The sequence below is a fragment of the Equus przewalskii genome, chromosome 8, assembly GCF_037783145.1.
Source record: "Equus przewalskii isolate Varuska chromosome 8, EquPr2, whole genome shotgun sequence".
NCBI lineage: Eukaryota > Metazoa > Chordata > Mammalia > Perissodactyla > Equidae > Equus > Equus przewalskii.
This window is the reverse complement of record NC_091838.1, coordinates 2,362,003-2,380,844: the sequence shown is the minus strand read 5'-3', so window position 1 is coordinate 2,380,844 and position 18,842 is coordinate 2,362,003. Positions and strand designations below refer to the sequence as shown.

Genomic DNA, 18,842 nt, shown 5'->3' with positions numbered 1-18,842 from the left:
TAAATAATGATTATGAGGCTTTAGTGCCCTCAGGGCATTCTGGCATTAGGGGATAAAAATCTGGGTTCTTGTCCCCACCCTGCCACTTGGTAGCTTGTTTATCTGGGAAAAGTTTACCTTTTTGGAGAAACATTTTTTTTTCCTAATAGACACTATGCATTGTTTTGACAATTAGTAATGTGGTGAAAAGTATCAGCATACTCTGGGGCAGTCCAGATATTTGACTGCTTCCTATTATAGCCATAGCTGTGGAGTATTGGCCTCTTACCATGTAGTAGTAATCCTTGTCTTGCCCAATTCACTAGGGTTTTGATGAGGTTCAGAAGACAATATATTTGGAAGCACTTTGAAAATTGTAAAAAGCAAAACCAGAAATTATCCAGGTCTATGGAATTATTAACTTTCCAGTCCCCTTTCCTCCCATTCTCCCCTCTACCACTCTCTGCCCTTAAATTTCAGGTGAAAAAAAATCCAGTAGCATGTGGCAACAAGAATGCAAATTCTTTTATAGTGGGCTGTGGTTTTAATCCTCAGTAAAAGTAGAAATCTCCTCCAGGATATTTTTTTCTCCAGTTCTGAGAGCATCTTGCTCCCTGCCTGCACTACGCAATTTTATATTGTCGTATATTATTTCTATGTGCACATAGCTAGCTAGGTATTTACTTTGCTTTTGTTTTGCATTCTCCTTTCCCCTCCCCCCCTCCCACCCCTTGGCATTTAGAATACCTAGGAAGTGTTCAATCAATAATTGTTGAATGAGTGGCTCTCCAGTATAGTTATAATGACCTCAAAGGTCTATTGCTGTGTCGTGTCCCCCTGTCCTTCACATAGTAATGGGGACACAGTGACCTCTTATGCACTTAGTAATACATACCCTTGTCAGTTTGACCTGGGACCTCCAAGTAGCGTAGCAGCTCTTGGAGTTACTGCCGCATTAGCCTTCCCTCACTTTTTTTGGAGGGGGACACATTACTGTTTTGAGCCACAGAGTTTAAGAAATACTGCATCGGGTGTGTACTGCTGATGTTGCTAGGCCCTGTTCCAGCCACAAGGTTGCTCCAGCTCCCTTTCGTTGGAGGTCATGCGGGATGCGCTATGGACCAGCAGTTAGTGAATCATGGTATTTGAACCAGAAGGAACCTTTAGAACTTTTTGATGCTGCCGACCTCCTCATGTTGTAGCTAAAGACTGAAGTTTACTAAAGGCCTTGGTGGGTGAGCACTGATTTTCCCTCCCAGTTGTTTTAGGACAAATAATGAGTCATTGTCACTGGCCCTGGGCCTTCTCCCTAGGGCACCAACTATGCAGTAGCTGAGATGAACAAACCTTCTGAGAGGATTTAGGAAAATTAGCACTTATCTGTAGTCAAGGCTGGCTGATTTGGCAAATTAATTTTATGTAAATCTCAGGGATTCTTTTACTGTTGTCATTCCAGGGAGCTCTTCATAAACAAGGATGAGAAGGGTGCTTTGTGTCTTACAATTTAATAATAAGCTATCAGTGCCGAGACAATCAACTAAAATATTTGAGTAGTTAATAAAATAATAATTGCTGTAATTCACAGAACGTCTAGTACATGCCGAGCAAGCTACAAACCTACGACTGTCAGTTGTTTTTTTAATCCCCATTTTGTAGATGAGGAAGTTGAGGTTTAGATGGATAATTTGGCAGAGCTGACATGCCCAAATAAATAGAAAGAAATTTGAACCCAGCATTTTGACTGCAAAGTTACTGCTCTTTCTGCCACACATAACCCGTGCCAGTCATCGTGCTTTCGGATGAAGAGGAAGCCATAAAATGTGGTCCCTGTCCTCAGCTCGCAGGACATGGAAAGGGTGATGACCTACACATGCAGTAAGAACAGTGGAAAGAACATAGGATCAGTGCCATAGCTGCACTGGGGGTATAGCAGCAGCTTGTCATTTGAAGTGGATCTTGAAGAATTTACGTGGGCAGAGGTAGGTGCTTGGGTAGGCTGAGGCAGATGTGGACAGAGCCGTGAATTCCGGGCTTGGCTAATTGGACTAGGGTAGCCCTGGGCAGCCAGTAATGATTTTTTTTTTTTTTTTTAATGAGGATGTGATGGGAGAGAGGATGGTGGTGGGAATCCCTGTTAGGAGACTATTCCAGTAGGCAGCTGAGCGCTACAGGAGACCTGAAGTAGTTGTGACTGTGGGTCCCCTAGGGAAGGGTGTGCTCTTCCACATTTGAGGGATTTGGGGTTGCAGGAGGCAGAATCTGCATGACTGAGTAGATGTAAGGAGTTGGGTCTAAGGGGAGATGGGAAAAGATGGAGCAGACAAGACTTCAGGATTTCCAGCTAGGGCATGGGAGCCATATGACTTAGATTTCATGTGTCAGGCCCTGCTTCAAATATTGGGTCTTAATTTTCAATTCCTTTGAGTTATCTGTGTTGTATAATGTTGATTCAGGAGAGTGACGGTGACTGGGAGATGGTTGAGATGTTGAGTATTTCTAGGGGTTCTTCGCATTTCAGAAACCAAATGGTTCTCCACTAAGTGGTCCGTACAGTGGAGAAGCTGTCGTTTAATCCTGGGGCATGTGTATTCCTCTGCCTGGTCCCTTATCGCAGCCAAGTCCCCGATTTTCTATACTCAGAGAGTACAAAGCATTTGTTTTATTTTCTCCCCTCGTAGTAGAATACCCTGTTGCTCTTTTTAAAATTGTATACCACGTTGCTGGATAATTACGTAGAAGGGAAATAAAAAGAGCGTCTTCATGATTGTTGCCATTAACAAGGTTCCAGACCGGGTGTTTATGTAACATCTTCCATTTGCCTTTCAGCCCTAATGGGTTTGTAGATAAAAATGAGGCTGCATTCAGTCGTATTCAGGGGGGATGGTGCTAATAGAGGAAATTTGTGTCCCAGCAGCAATGCAGTAATGTAACTGTCAGCAATCTGCTAAAGAGTCCGGTGTTCCTGGCCTGGTGTTTTTGCAGCTCTTATTTGAGCATTGTTAGGGAGAAAAATAATGCTTTTCTGATGTGTTGTGTCTCTTTGCTGTGAGACTGACTTCGCACGTAGATATTGTCTGCATTTTCTGTTGAATTCTCCCCATTCTTGGAAATTTGAGGGCTTTCTGGTTGCTGGTAGAGAATTCTCTACATACTGTTTTTTGGAAGCTCTAGAAATCCGTGCTCATTCCATCCAGGGGACTGCATCATCCTGGGTACTGCGAGTGGGACTCTAAACTACCTTCTGCAAAAGAAAAAAATTATGCAACTAACATTTGTTCCATAGATTCTTTGTTAGGTGTGAAAAGCATGCCCGGCATGTGCAGATTTACACATTCACTTGCTGTGTCTCCGGCCTTACTGTTGAGGAAGTCTAGGCTCAGAAAGGCAGTAACTTGGGTGAAGTCACACAGCTAGCTCCAGACGCACGGTTCAACCCACGTGTGCGTTACTGCAGATTTGGTCTTGTTTCTGGACTGTAGTACGCTGTTACTGTTAGTGTAGCAGGAATTCAAACGAATGACTTGTTCTGGGGTGGAGTAATTAGGGAAATCATCAAGGAATGGAATAATAAAAAATATGAAACATGGGACAGATAAGAGAGGATCGGATCCTGGAGGCAGGTAGTCCCAAAATAATAATAATAGTAGTAATAATAAATTTTTACTATGTTGTAGGCACTGTTTAAATATATTAACTCATTTTGTCATCATAACAACTGTATGAGGTAGGGGCAGTTATTATTTTCATTTTGTAGGTGAGGAAACAGAGAAGTTAAGGCTCTTGCCTAAGGTCACACATTAAGTCAGGCGTGGCATGCAGATGAGAACTCGGGTGGTCTGATTCCAGAGCCTGTGATGTGGGGCAGTGAAGAGGAAGGGGCGGGTCAAGGAGGCTGCTTCAGGGCTGAGGATGGTGGGTGTGAACGGGGGGAAGGGTGACTGGGCACAGGGATGGGGTGAAGGCTGTTGGTTTGGGGAGTACTGTGTGCAGGCGGATGCCTTAAGCTCAAAAGAAGTGAAGGTGGACAAGGATTAGGAGGGGACAGCCTGCAGGGGTGCTCGCAGTTCCCGGGTAGGAGGAAGAGAAGAGGAGAGTCAGGGATGGAGCACCCAAGGAAGAAGAGCTTGGGGGTGAGGCCCCGGTGTCAGTTTGCCAGAGACCTCATGGACGTGGGTAACTGCAGAGGACCTGAGTCATCCACCGTCATCTCTGTGCTTCTGTGTTTTATGGTCTCTGCTTTCACACCGGTTTCTTGCCTCGCATTATGTTTTTAGCACTTTTTCTTTTTTATTATTTCAGACCTGATTAGGCGTTTTGTAGCACAGAAATCTTGTTTAAAGATGAGGATGGTGGGTATATTTGTTCCTGTTGTCTCAGAATTTCAGCTAAATCTCAAAGTGGGGGGTAAAGAACACTAACGACGCCACAGTCTAAGGATGTTGCCAGCAGCTCTAGGTTGCACGTACGTTCCTACCTCCAGACCTGACCTACCACCATCAACCGCCACGTCGCTCTGGACGTGGTTGGCCAAGCGGATGCCAGCTGGGGAACGCAATGCCTGTGTCCTCTTCTCAGTGACGCCTGCACTCCCTTTCTTTCCTTGGCTTCATTGAGGAAAGCAGCTCACCCTCAACCCTGCCTCTCCTCTCGAGGCTGGCCCCCACGTCCTCAGCCCTGGCCCCAGTCTTCTTCATGTATTGGTTGGAGGTTGGGACGAGAAGGGGTTGGTGAAAGTTGGGCTAACTCTAGTATTTCTCAGCAAGTCATGAGGAAAGATGAGCCATGCCTATTTGCTGGATGCTCTCTGTAGAGCAGTGGGCTTGTTAATTTTGTCTACACTTTAGAATGATCCAAGGAGCTGATGCCTTGGTTGCACCCTAACCCAATTAAATCAACTCTGTTTGTGGGACACCAGTACCAGGGGCTTTGAAAACTCTGCAGGTGATTCCAATAAGCAGCGAAGGTTGAGAACCACTGCTGTAAAATGTGCTGTAAGATGGGTTGGGGGGCGGTATTTGGGGTCTCTTATTCCCCAGGTTTGGGTTTTAGCCACAATTCTTTGAAATCAGCAGATATCTCACTCAGTATCTTACTGAATAAACAAAAATAAGATTAAGGTTGTGTTTTAATCTGTTTTGTAGCAGAATGCTATGTTTATTTTTAAGTGAAGGATCAAGGTTATGCTTGGACTTTTTCTGAATGGTAAAATTTATAGTAAAGTGAAAAGAAGATTAGTGTGTCTTATTTGCCATCCTAAATGCTGCATTTTAGTGTCATACAGTAAATGAGTTTCATCCCAGCAAGAGAATCTGACTGAAGCCATGTCACTGGGATGGGCTAATAGACATCGCAGTCACCAGGAGGCACGTGTAACAGTCTTATTCTAGCAAGTTCACTGTTACCCTGTTTTGACAATTTGTCTTAAGAACCCAGCTGTTTCGTTAGGATTGCATGTGCCTCTTCAAGGCACCACTTCATTGGCTTTCCATTTCCTTGATTTTCTCACAGCTTGAGAGATGGCTGCCCAGTGCGTCACGAAGGTGGAGCTGAATATTTCCTGTGACAACCTTTTGGATACAGATGTAGGGTCAAAGTCAGACCCTTTGTGTGTGCTGTTTTTGAATACGAGCGGTCAACAGTGGTATGAGGTAATATTAAATACTGTAGGTGCAAAGCAGTCTGAATCTCTCTTGTGACAACATGAGGAGTTTTACACATGTTAAAAATAGTAAAACCATCTCATCTGTTAATGTAGTTTTCTGGGGTGAGTTTGTCCTTGATTGTGGAATTTTTCATCCACATATAGAAACTTCCCTTACCTGTCGTGCTTATACTTAGTTACATTTAGTACATAAAGATACTGAAATCTAAGTGCACATTTGATCTGAAGAAACTTTTTTGTTTTGGGGGGTGCGTATAGGTGGAGCGCACAGAAAGGATTAAGAATTGCTTGAATCCCAAATTTTCCAAGACGTTTATTATTGATTACTACTTTGAAGTGGTTCAGAAATTGAAATTTGGGATTTATGACATCGACAACAAAACCATCGAGCTGAGTGATGACGACTTCTTAGGAGAGTGTGAGTGTACCCTTGGACAAGTGAGTATGAATAGTTGCTAGACTGCATTTTGGCTAAATTTTAACCAAAGAATTGGTGTTTTGGATAAGTGCTCATTAGTTTAATTTTTTAAGTTGAGAAACATGTAGTCACTTTGAAGACTAAGTTCATATATTGGTGTGATTGGCTTGAACATTATAGAATTTACCTGATTTTTCCTAAGGGCAAGGACCTTGTGTTTTTGGCAAAGCCTGTTAATTCTTTTGAGTTGGGGGTGTTTCATTCGACATTTCAATGAATGATCCCATTGCTCCAGCTGCTTTGGGTGCTGTTCACAGATTTCAGTGCAGTGTTGTTCTTACGTTTGTCATAAATGCTGTCAGAGCAACAGCAACTTTGAGTCCTAACCAGCATGACCGGTACCTCTTGACCCCCCAATGCCCCAACACCATCGTTTTGCTCTTCTTGAACCCTGGGTTCATCAGTTTAAACCTAGTCCCGCTAGGAAGCCTTCTTTGATCCTGGTGTAGTTTGGAGCGCCTCCCCGTGCTCACCTGGTTCTCTCTGCTGCCCTCTGCCTCGGCGTGCCCGTATTTACTGCACTTACCTAATTGTCTGTCTCTCCGTGTATGACCGGCTGGGGCAGGGCAGGGCCATGTCTGTGGGCTCACCGTGGTGCTCCTAGCTCAGAGTTGGACTCCTGAGGCGAGGTCGTGACCCTTTGTAGTAGAATGGGGAAGGCTTCAGCAGGGACGAGTCATTTTTTTTCAGTGGGTGACATTTATTGCTCAGATTTTTCCTTTATGAGTTTATTTTTCAGTGTTGGATTGTTTGCGGATCATGGTATTTCCTGTGTCTAAAGGACAATATGGAGCTGATCAGTTTTCTAAAACTTTGATAAATAGTATCAAAAGAGAAAATTGAAGTCGTTTTTATTTTTTGGAAAAAAATCACAGTATAGCTAAAATTATAGTGAATTTCAGAGAGACACCTATTTGAGAGTACCTGGGTCTACTGTATTATTTTATTCAAAATGACATTTTGTGGGGATTATATATTGAAGTTATGTGTCAGTTGATAACTTGAATCCCATTTATCAAGTGTTCTGGGCCCACCTTTTCCCACAGGGGTTTCAGCTCAGTGATTTATGAACGCAGTGAGAGTCTGGCCCTCTTTTCCCGTTATGAGGAAGAAGTTAAGCTTTGAAGTCGTTGATAAAGAACCTGGTGGGCAGGAGATTGTGTCTGCCAGGACTGGCTCCTTGGAATCTTTTCCAGTGGGTTTTTAGTGTGTAGATGGCTTTTATGATCTCTACATCTTTAAGGAAGGAACTTAATGTTTCCATTTTTAATGACTTTAAGTGAACTTTATACTCAACCTTTTTGAAGCCATTCAGTTTAAAAATTCACACATGGAAGTGAAATAGCTCTTTGTAATGTCACTTTGCAATTTTCACAGATTGTTTCCAGTAAGAAGCTGACTCGACCACTGGTGCTCAAAAATGGCAGACCTGCAGGGAGAGGGAGCATCACGGTAACACTGAGATACTCGTCCTTTGCCTCCAAAGATTTAGCATGATAGAGCATGCTGGAACTGTACATTTCAGACAAGTATTCTACAGCCAGGCTTTATCGCTTGATCCTTAACGTTGCCCTCCATCCACCCTTGCCTTATATTGATCACAAATGGGAAATGTGTTGTGCCAAAAAAGAAAGAAAAATGCAGTGAGAGAATTCCTTCTTTGAGGTTTTTTTTGTTTTTGTTTTTAGTGAGGAAGATTGGCCTTGAGCTAACATCTGTTGCCAATTTTCCTCCTTTTGCTTGAGGAAATTGTCGCTGAGCTAATATCAGTGCCCATCTTCCTCTATGTGGGACGCTGCCACAGCATGGCTTGACAAGTGGTGTGTAGGTCCGCGTTTGGGATCTGAACTTGCAAACCCTGGACTGCTAAAGTGGAGTGTGTGAACCTAACCGCTATGCCATTGGGCCGGCCTCATTTCTTTGAGTTTTTAAGTTGCCTGTAGACTCAGGGGCACGTTGGTGATGCTTGCCTCTCTCCAATGGAAGGGTAAATTCCCAAGTTAGAGAGAAACTACTTAATAATCCGAATGGATCAGTTTGGCTCTCTATAAAGCAAGCACCGTCCCCTCAGCATGACAGAACATTCCATAATGCGTTTTATTCCAGATGGATCTCGTATTACGACGTGGCCATTGAAACTTGGCTCTTAACTGTCGTTTGTGCTTGTGCTCTGCTGCTCCTGTCCTCCCACCCGCGTTTTCCACTGCTGACGTCCTGGCTCTGGGCAAATGAATATATGCTTTATCCTGTTTTAGATTTCAAGTCATATAATGCCACGCTATTAAATATCTCATTTGTAGAGTTTCTGTCTGGTAATCACTACCTGGAGTGACAGTTTCCTGACTTCAGCTCTGTCTGAGGACGGGAGGCTGGCTCCCGGAGAAAGCCACTTTCGAGGGTGACTGTGATGATCAGACACACTTCTCTGCGCAGCTGCTGTGCTCTGGTTTAAATTTCCTGCGGCATGGGGACGCTCGGTCTGTTGGGCCTGTTGATGTCGGTGGGACAGAGAACATTACCAGTCGTTAGCTTTATTCCAGGCCACCATAGCCTGGAATTTGTTTTTAAGTAGAATAAGTCTTTCAGTTAGACTGGATGAAAAATATTGGTCTGACGTTTCCGTCTGTAGTGCTCTCTAGGTATGGTTTAATCAGCCTCCCAGTGTTTGGAGAGCTCTAGCCAGTGTCGTGCGGTCTTCCACGGCTTTGCTTTTTCGCTGGAGTGGGGAAGATCCAGTTTGGGCAAGAACATTTAAAAAGGAAGTTGCATAACGCAGATTTGGCATATTTGGGGAAAATATTTATTTCACATGCATAAAAGAGATAATGATAAATCTTTCTTGATGGTACCATTTTGTTATTAAACATTTAGAATTCATTTATATTAGTATAAACTTTATATACTGTTAGATAACAGAATAAGTCAGTGCTTCCTGGATATATCAGAATCCCTAAAAACATACTTTCTTTCACTTGCCTTATCTACTCATAGATCTCAGCCGAAGAAATAAAGGATAACAGAGTGGTCTTGTTTGAAATGGAAGCAAGAAAACTGGATAATAAGGTGAGTGGTGGTGAGATTCCAACAAGGATATCCTGTTTTGCTTCACAGTGATTCCTTTTGAGAAAATAATAACACGGTTAATATTGTGAACTCCATCAGCTGAGCGTCACCTAGAGCATTAGTGACTTCCAAGTTCTGCTTTTCTGTGTGTGTTTAAGCAGAGCCCATTTCTCTCTACCTCTTTCCTCGAGATATGATCAAAGGATTTGCCTCGCCCAGAGGAAGAGTGAATACAAGCATTGATTTTATGTAAAATACATTTGAGAGAGTGTAGGTGGGTTATCTTAAGGAAAAAGCAAACGTTCCATGCTTTATTAATTACAGATTTTCCTTTTTGCATTCAAAAGTCAGTACTTTTTATGAAGGATGAGTACTAGTACGTAATAACACAACCATTTAGTATACAGCATGGATTAGAATAATTCCTTGAGTGACTTTTGTACTTAATTCTATAATCTAATCAGTATTTTTCAGCATTTGCATTTACCTTACATTTCAGTTTGCAAACATCTTAGACCTGTAGCCAAGGACTTTTTTTTTTATTTTGGAAAAATTTAAACGTTTACAAAAATAGAATAGTATTTTAAAAAAATTTTCCTGTCCCCTCAGCCGTCTTTCAACAGTTGTAACTCATGACCGGCTTTGTTTCATTTCTGCCCCTTTCTGCCTTCTCTCCTCCCAGACATATTGTCATTTCATTTTAAATATTGCGGTGTCTCTCTAAAGGCTCTTTAAAAAATATAATTGGTTAATATGTCTCAAGTCTTTTTTAATCTGTAAGTCCCCCCCTTTTTTTACTTCTTTCCTCCCTCCCTCCCTCCTTCCCACCCATCCGTCCATCCATCCATCCATCCGTCCGTCCATCCATCCATCCACGGAGTTTATTCTATAGAGAAGCTGAGTGGTTTGTCCTGTAGAAATTTCATACTCTGTGTAGCTCATTAAACCCCTGTGGTGTCCTTTAACATGTTCCCCTCTCTGCCTTTGTTTCCTGATTTCTGTAAGCAGGTCATTGAATCTAGAGGCATGATCTGACGGTATCTTGAATTGTGGGTAAGACACTTTCCTAGGTGGCGGCGTGTACTTCCATCCGGAGGCTTGTAGTGTTGAGTTGTATCTTTTTGGGATGTTAGTGGTCATTGACCATAACTACCTAGATATATTATTTTAGTCAGAGTCTGCAAAATTGTGATATTCTCATGCTATCATTACTTCATTTATTAGTGAGAATACTTCTAGAGAGAGAAGTATTCATCTCCACGTTAGGTATTTATTCTGAGGTAGGGTCTGTACAGAAAAGGCAAGTTAAAATGTTTGATTTTTTTTCCCCCATATTTATCATTTTTCAGAATAAGTTGGTTCCCTACCATCCTCTAACTGTGCCCAATGAGGGTTTTTTTTGTTTGTTGTTTTTAGTTTTAGTATCGCTGTCAATTAATTCTCATTGATGCTCAAAGTACCCCAGCTTTGGCCTGTGGGAGCTTCTTTCAGTTTGAGCCTGAGACCGTCTGTCACAACCCCGGGGTCTTTGGATAGCTTGCTTGCTCTGTGGAGTGACAAATGTTCCAGGCTTATTTTATCTAATTTCTGCCCCAGATTGGCAGATTAAAAGAAACCTTACTACATTTTAGTGGGAATTGCTATTTAGAGAACACAGTCTGGTACTGGCGGTGCTTACTGTTTATTGATTATTGTGGCTCATTGTTTCTAGAGTGTTTTAGTAAACAGATGTAGGAAAGACTTTTTTTTAAGAAAAACTAAATTATAAATTTACATAACTATTTCCAATTCAGATATAGAATACAAGGCTTTATTTCTTTAATTCTATATTTATACCTCTTTTCTCTTATGCTGAAAATCTTGGTTCCTAAAAATATTAACGTAATTACTTATCTCTTTTGTCTTATATAATGTCTAATAGTTTCATAATAAAAATATCCATATTATAATTGAAATATTTTTAGTGAAAATAGTTTGAGCTTTCTTTGAAGTTCTTTTCATCTTTAGGTTATATATTCCACTTGCGTTATACAGTCAAATTCTTGTGTTTTAGAGAAATCGTTCTTCTCTGAGTGGTTATCCTGTCACCTTGACACATGGTTGAATTTCGCTTTTGATATTTGGCATTAAACTGTGCTGCGGAGGGAAATAGTTGTCTTAGTTCTGAATTTAATACTGAGATAAATTCAGGACTCAGAAAGTCTTTGGTTTAGGGACCTAGCTGCATATATTACTGTGGAGTTAACAGGTGTTCTTTCATTTTGACAAAGAATAAATAATATATTCTAAGGAGTATAGAAATTTCAAAATGAAGATAAACAAAAATGGGAAAATAAAACTATCCATAATCTGACTGCTCGAGTTTAACCTTAAGGAGTAATTTGTACATCCTTCCAGAATTTTGTCTCTCTGTGTATGTGTGTGCGTGTGCGCGTGTGTGCGTGTTGAGATGGCGATGAGGGTATTTTTGAGCCCTCAGTGTGCTTGAGCATTGTACAGCAGTGCTGTGAATTTCAGAGGAAATAGAAGATGTATTTTGTGCCGTTGAAGTAATTCTACCATGCACTCCACACATTTACCTCTGCTCCCTGTGTGTGTAAAGAAATGCGTGGAATTGGTGAAAGAGTATTGGCTATAGAAAGATGAGATATGAAGTCAAGACTTGGATCGATGAGTTAATTAGATATGGAATGTTGGCAAAGTTGTTGAACCTCTCTGAATCCATTTGGTTGCTGATAACTGCTCTGTCCCTCATAGAATTAGTATGACTAATGTTTGGGGTATCTTTTATATAAGACTTCTCAGTGCCGTGTGAGTGAACACTGTTGATAATGAAAACAAGCCAGAAATGTTTTATTGATTATGAGTCCTATTGATCAGTATGTTTTAAAGCCATCATATTTTTGAGAAGTAAGGGTGAGACACACAGGATTGCAAGTATTTATCACAAATGCCGTAAGAGTCCTCCTAGTAGATGGCAGCAAGTTTCTGAGTCTGCGAGGAAGGCGATGGCAGTGGTGTTTACTGCTGTACTATGCTATGTATGTCTGTACGATGGAGCTAGACTTAAGGCGTCGTTAACATGTAACGTGTGAAGTATAGTTTCACATGGTTTCAGAGGAGAATAAATCCTTTTCTTTTTTAATGTAGGATCTGTTTGGAAAGTCAGATCCGTACCTGGAATTCCACAAGCAGACATCCGATGGAAACTGGCTGATGGTGCATCGAACAGAGGTGAATATCTGAATTTGGAAAGTAGAGTTTAGGTTTCCTTTGGAATTGTAGTAATCTGAATTTTTAAAAATTATGTATTTGTAAAAGTAATCAGAGTTCAGATATATAGCCAGAGACACAGGGTCAACATGCTCATTTTTTTTCTTTTAATGAGGAAGTACTCCCATACTTAATTATTAAGTTTTTATTTTGAAAAATGTAAAACCCTATTAAAAAACCCTAAGATACCTGTGTCTCCTTCACCTATATTCACCGACTGGTCATCCCTGCACACATGTGTGTTTTTTCTCTCTGTCCCTCACTTGTGTGCACACACACACCACGCACACACATACACACACATGCACACATGCCCACATATACTTCCCTTTTGTAAAACCATCCTAATGTAGGCTGCAGACATCACGACTCTGCCTTTAAATACTACAGCAGGTGTTTCTTAAGCACGAGGGCATTGTCCTATACAACCACACCTGAGAATTAACATTGATTCAGTAACGTCATCCAATATACCATTCATCTTCAGATTTCCCTGGTTGTCTCACACATGGTTTATATACATATTGTTTTGTTTTGTCCAACATCAATTCGAGGTTCACATTTTGCATTTGGCTATTATGTTCCCAATGTGAGACTCTTCTCCCTTCCTCCCATATACCTTCATGCCGTTGACTCTCTTGAATAATCAAGACCAGTATGTCAATGTTCTGGAGTCTTCTGTTTCCTCACAGCCAGATCCAGATCAAACATTTCCATCAACAGCATTATGTGTGTACCTTGCTCTGCATCATCAGGGGCCCCATGATGTCATGCTGCCCAATATTATTGATGCCAACCTTGACCGCTTGGTTGAGCTGGTGACCACCAGAGCGCGCCATGGTGAAGTCCCTTTTTTTTTCTTTGTAATTAATAAATGATCTGTGGTGTGATACTGTGAGACTGCAGGAACAACCTGTTCTCCAGCATTCCACCCAGTGGTTTTAGCATCTATTGGCAATCCATACATGAATCCATTGCTGGAGGTCATAAAATAATGATTTTTTTTTCTGAATCTTTCATCCCTTTACATATATTAGCAGATACTCCTCTTTCATCTCTCCTTTCTCACTTTCTCTTTTCTTATTTTAGTATCATTGTAGACTCATGGATTGTTACAGCACAGTTGTGTTTCTTGTGTTATAATTTATTACCGTCACCATTATTATTAAGATTGGCCCTGACCTAACATCTCTTGCCAATCTTCTTTTATTTTTTCCTTCTCCCAAAAGCTCCAGTATATAGCTGTATATTCTAATTGTAGGTCCTTCTAGTTATGTGGGACACCACCTCAGCATGGGCTGATGAGCGGTGCATGTCCACACCCAGGATCTGAACCTGTGAAACCCTGGGCCACTGAAGTGGAGCGTGCGAACTTTAACCTCTTGGCCATAGGGCTGGCCCCATTACTGTCATTATTTTTGCTGCTCAAATTAATCCAAATTTGACCAGCGAGGAGTGCCTTCATGTGACTCCTAGGTTCTTTTAACATGACCTCATTAGCCTTTAAGCATCCTCTTATTTTATGTTAAAGTATATTCTCAGTTCACCTTGTGCTTGCCTGGGCCAGGTCTGCAATGAGTTATTTCTTAAGGAACACTGTCCCTTTAAGAGGGTAGCAGTATTTGGACACCCAGATCTGAGTCTAGATGTTCTCATTGCTACTGGGATGTCGCTGCATTCAGGCCTTTTCAGTGGGTTCAGCTGGGAAACGTGTATTTGTGTATATCTGTTTATTATGTATGTGTATATGTATACATTTTTTAAATTTTAAATCATGAATTTAGACTATTTGTTCAGTTCAAATCCAACCCAGCAAGGTTCTTTTCCATCCTTTCTTATTCCATATTTGAATCTTCTGTGTCCTGCAGTGAAAAGCCTGGTTTCCAACAAAATCAATAATCTGTAGTTTCTAAGCGTTACTTGTAATGGGTGGATACATTTCCCAAGTAGTTTTTTTTCTTTCCTTGGAGTGTATCACGACTAGACACTGTACCACGTTTTTCGTGTAGTAGTTGTATCATCTTGTCGTAGCTGGGTTTCCACTGAGAGGGTCGCCTGGGTGGAGAGGTGAAGGCTGACTGGTGAGAGTGTGGGCAGAATCTCGGGAAGGCAGGACCAAGATGTGAATGGAAGTTTTCCTGGCTGGTCTTTGCACCTTCATTTTTACAGGTTATTAAAAACAACCTGAATCCCGCGTGGAGGCCTTTTAAAATCTCTCTGAACTCCCTGTGCTATGGAGATATGGACAAAACTATTAAGGTAATTTGAAATTATCTATCTGTTATATATGCACATTTACACACATACTCACCTCTTTTATAAAAAGAATTGATGAGATAGTATTTAAGAAGGTAAATGATGTAATAGATAGCTATAGGATTGAATTTCATTTCTGTTGAGGAATACTACAATAGGAGTGTTTCTGGTGAGGAAATGGTCGGAAGGACTAGGCATGTTTGACTGGTCTATGAACCTAAATCTTAATCAGATGCTGTGATTTTTATTTTACCCTTCATTTTTACAAATAAGATAGTCAATTTAAATCGTTCTTTTAAGAAGATTCCTTTGCTCTGCGAATAGCAACCTTTAACCACACTTCCCACACTCGGCCTGGGGCGTGCCGGGCAGGTGACGGCAGCTGCCGCTCTCAGGCCCGGGGCCGCCTCCTGTCCTCAGCAGCAGAGATCAGTGGCGGCGTTTGCTGCTGCTTATTTTCAGAACAAGATATAATTCATTGAAAACTTTTACACAGCTTTAGATTTAGAGTCAGGAAAGCAGAGTGGGAAGAGGAAGTGGCAGCAGATATCCAACAATGTTTTCATTTATACCCGTTTATTACAAAATATATATTATTTTTAAGACACTTTATAACTGGAGTCACTTTACATAAAATTCCAGAGAGAAGCCTTTTCTTGTGTTCAGATGTCAGGTGGGTTTTTTGTTTGTTTGGCTTTGGTTGTTTTTCCTGGTGATTAATGTGATGAGAACAGGCAGAGTGACGGCATGGGACAAGCTTAGGTTAGGACTCAGACCAGGGTCTACCTTTTGACTTAGGCGTTTAACCAGCTAAGGGGTCTTGGGCAGCCCGTCTGACTTCTTCGCTTATGTAATAGGGAAAACAATGTCTATATTACAAAAGAAGTAAGGATTAAATTAATGAAAGTGCAAGTTTTAGAAACTGCTATACACAGTACAGATGCTGTTATTGTTGAAAACTGCTTCGTTTCGTAGATCCATAAAAGCTTGTTCTCAGTTTGCAGAATACTTTAAAGATCAATGTAAGTATGATTTATGTGATATTTTGAACAGCAGTGAAAATCTAGGTAAAAAATAAACAGTTGAAAAGTAGGTTTACAAATTACTTTCTATTATATTAAATGTAGAACTTTTGCTTTTCACATTAAAAATAGTAAGTTGAAGTTTATTAGATCTGAGATGCAGGAAAGGATGGGGAAAAAATGCCTTAACCATACCTATTTGATTGTTTGTAATAATACGTTAACAATGAAACATTGTTTCTTAAACTTTTTTTGCACACAGTGGCTTGCTTGCAGGGCTATTTTGTTATAGTAAGTAAACTGATTTCCTGAAGCTTTGTCTGATGAATGTCTTCCATTCTTCAAAGTTTCTCTGTTTTAACTACACAACTTGATTTGCCACATCATCAGTGTCTTTATTTCTTTAGTTCTGTATTTCTTTGCAGTGTCAGAAAGTCATACATCTGTGATTCTCTTGGTGTTTGGAACCTGCTTGGAGGTGTAGTAAAAAGTCATAAAGCAGAGAATAGAGTCAGAATCACCAGTAACTTCTTTGCTGCAGTGTGAACATGCCAGTGGTTTCACTCTAGCATGGAGTGTTATTTTCCTAAGATCAAGTGAATAAGAGAAGTAATCATGCATGCCTCCACCTTGCCTGAAATGGGAATGCCTTAGTGAATGTAGTGTTGTGTGGTGTGTGCGTTCTTTCACATATATGCGTACGCACATACGTATATATGCATATATTTCAATCACAAGCGCTGCTGATACTGTGGTTTAGAGCAGCCAGTAGTACTGGTTTTTGAATTCTTGAGAAGAGAAATTAAGTGACACAAATCATTATATCACCTGCCTCCAGCTGTAGCTGAACAGATGCCAGCATTATAAATGTCACACCTTTCTTTACCACTAAACATTTGCCTTCAACAGGGCAACAGTGAGCTTTTCCTATATATTATGGTAAGTTATCAGAAATTACAGTTTAAAAATATTTTCACATTTCCTGAAGTTTGAGGCAGTCTAAACATGACATTTTAGGTCTTCATTAGCTTTGTTTAAATAACATTTTGCCCTTATCAAAGCTTGCTCTTGTCTTAGATATAAATTGGAGTTTCCTGAATGCAAATCTAAGATGCAAAGTCTTGTTTTCCAGAATTAAAAAAAACTGTTAAAAAGTGCAGTCATTAAAATATTGATTGTTTTCAGCTTTATCATAATTTTACTTCCTATAGAAAAAGATTAGTAAGAAAATTAATTTTCTTTTCCCTTGAAGAGTCAGATTTAGGGCTTTGGGTTTCAAAGTCAAGTATCAACTATATGGCAGGAGTCAAACAGTCAGAATTGCTCTGTGGCTGCAGTGCTTGCAACAAATAAAAACCCTTGTTGTTACTCAAAATTGCGGTTCTGGACTTTGTTTTTATTAGTTGCTTGATTGATTTTTAGTCTTCTGAATAATAGTGAAAATATCGGTAAGGTGTGAAAGACTCCTGCTATTATAAGCACTCAGTCCGCTTCCCACGGAACTGAGCAGAGAATTAGTCACTGGGCCAGGCGAGCCCGAGCAGGTCCCGGGCGCTCCAGTGTGGTGGTTAGTCTGCCTTGGTGAAGGGCAGCCCACTGGCATCGTGTCAGCACAGAAACCTTCTCAGGTACAGGCTTTGTTTTAGATTGTAGGCTCTGGAACAATTCAGAAGTGTCCAGCCCAGCCCTCCTTTCCCTGTGTCGGTTACCACTCAAGACGCACATCGTCGGGGCCGGCCGGGTGGCGCAGCGGTTAAGTGCGCACGTTCCACTTCTCCACGGCCCGGGGTTCGCCGGTTTGGATTCCGGCTGCGGACATGGCACTGCTTGGCAAAAGCCATGCTGTGGTAGGCATCCCACGTATAAAGTAGAGGAAGATGGGCACAGATGTTAGCTCAGGGCCAGTCTTCCTCAGCAAAAAGAGGAGGACTGGCAGTAGTTAGCTCAGGGCTAATCTTCGTCAAAAAAAAAAAAAAAAATCGTCTGAGACTGGTGAGCTCCTCTGCCTCCCTCCGGAGCCTGAGTAGACATAGGGTGAAGGGCACGTAGTAGATGTTTGTAGAGGTGCAGTCGTCTGTCCTGAAATTCTAAGGTGCTATAGAGAGCTGGTTATTCAGTGATCACAGTGACCTCCTCTGCCTGCTAACAGCTCACACCACCTGAACTGTCTCGTTGCAGTGACTATTCAGGTATTCTCATGCATGCTTACTCTCTGGCTTCATCTCTCGGCTTGGCACTAAACTCCATGCAAATCAAAGACCCTCAGCTCTCTTCTCTGCTTTAGGAAGGAGCGAGCATTTAGTGAGAGCCATAGCTGAGACTAAAATTCACCCTGTCTTACATGGAAATGCAGAAAATAGGACCCAGCGTGGCTGCTTCCTCAGGGGGTTAAGTGCTCTTTCCTGGAGTTTTCTTTTTCATCATTGTGACCCTTAGAATAATGCACATGTGACTTCATCATATGTAACTCCTGCTGCAAGCCTAGCCTTCCAGCCTGCAGCTAATGAAATCCTTTTTCCGTAGTTCTAAATTGTCTAGAATTTAATTAGACAACGTTTAGCTGCCCGGGATGCTGACTTCCTTTCTTCCTCCAGAGGATGGCTTTGGCCATTTTATAGTGATGACAAGGTATGGGAGTGGAGGAGAAAGGAGGCGTAATTCCGTCTTGGCTTCATCAGCGCTTATGAAGGGCGTGAAAGAGGAGCTGGAGGCTGCTTAACGTGGAATTTAAACAGCGTTTGTGTTTTTCATCTGCCTGTGATCTGTGCTAGAGCCCCATTGCGAACAGCTGAGGCCTGGAAGTGCTTCAGTATTGGCCCTCTAGGAGCTCAGTTCCCGCGTCTCCACGTGGGACTGTGTATTACACCTTTTCACTAGTTTTGACTAAAAGGGCATTCCTCGGTAAGTCCCGTTTATTGCAACCAATCCTTTTTAACAAAAGTACGTTGATTTTTATGTATTTTTATTATGCTTAATTCTAGGTAGAGTGCTATGATTATGACAACGATGGGTCGCATGATCTCATTGGAACCTTTCAGACCACCATGACGAAACTGAAGGAAGCCTCCAGAAACTCCCCTGTGAGCTGGTCTTTGTCATTTCCACGTAC

The 18,842-nt window shown here is 41.4% G+C and overlaps 1 protein-coding gene across 2 annotated transcripts in view; it reads left to right on the top strand.

The window, feature by feature from the left end:
- Positions 1 to 18,842, top strand: part of CPNE3 (copine 3) — a 41,551-nt gene that overhangs the window by 5,668 nt on the left and 17,041 nt on the right. For both annotated transcript variants that reach the window (XM_070631345.1, XM_008544494.2), the window contains exons 2-8: positions 5,488 to 5,627; positions 5,900 to 6,079; positions 7,497 to 7,571; positions 9,111 to 9,182; positions 12,333 to 12,416; positions 14,625 to 14,714; positions 18,715 to 18,813. In XM_070631345.1, the coding sequence (XP_070487446.1) occupies positions 5,496 to 5,627; positions 5,900 to 6,079; positions 7,497 to 7,571; positions 9,111 to 9,182; positions 12,333 to 12,416; positions 14,625 to 14,714; positions 18,715 to 18,813 (732 nt within the window). In that variant the 5' untranslated portion in view covers positions 5,488 to 5,495. The remainder of the gene's footprint in view (positions 1 to 5,487; positions 5,628 to 5,899; positions 6,080 to 7,496; positions 7,572 to 9,110; positions 9,183 to 12,332; positions 12,417 to 14,624; positions 14,715 to 18,714; positions 18,814 to 18,842) is intronic.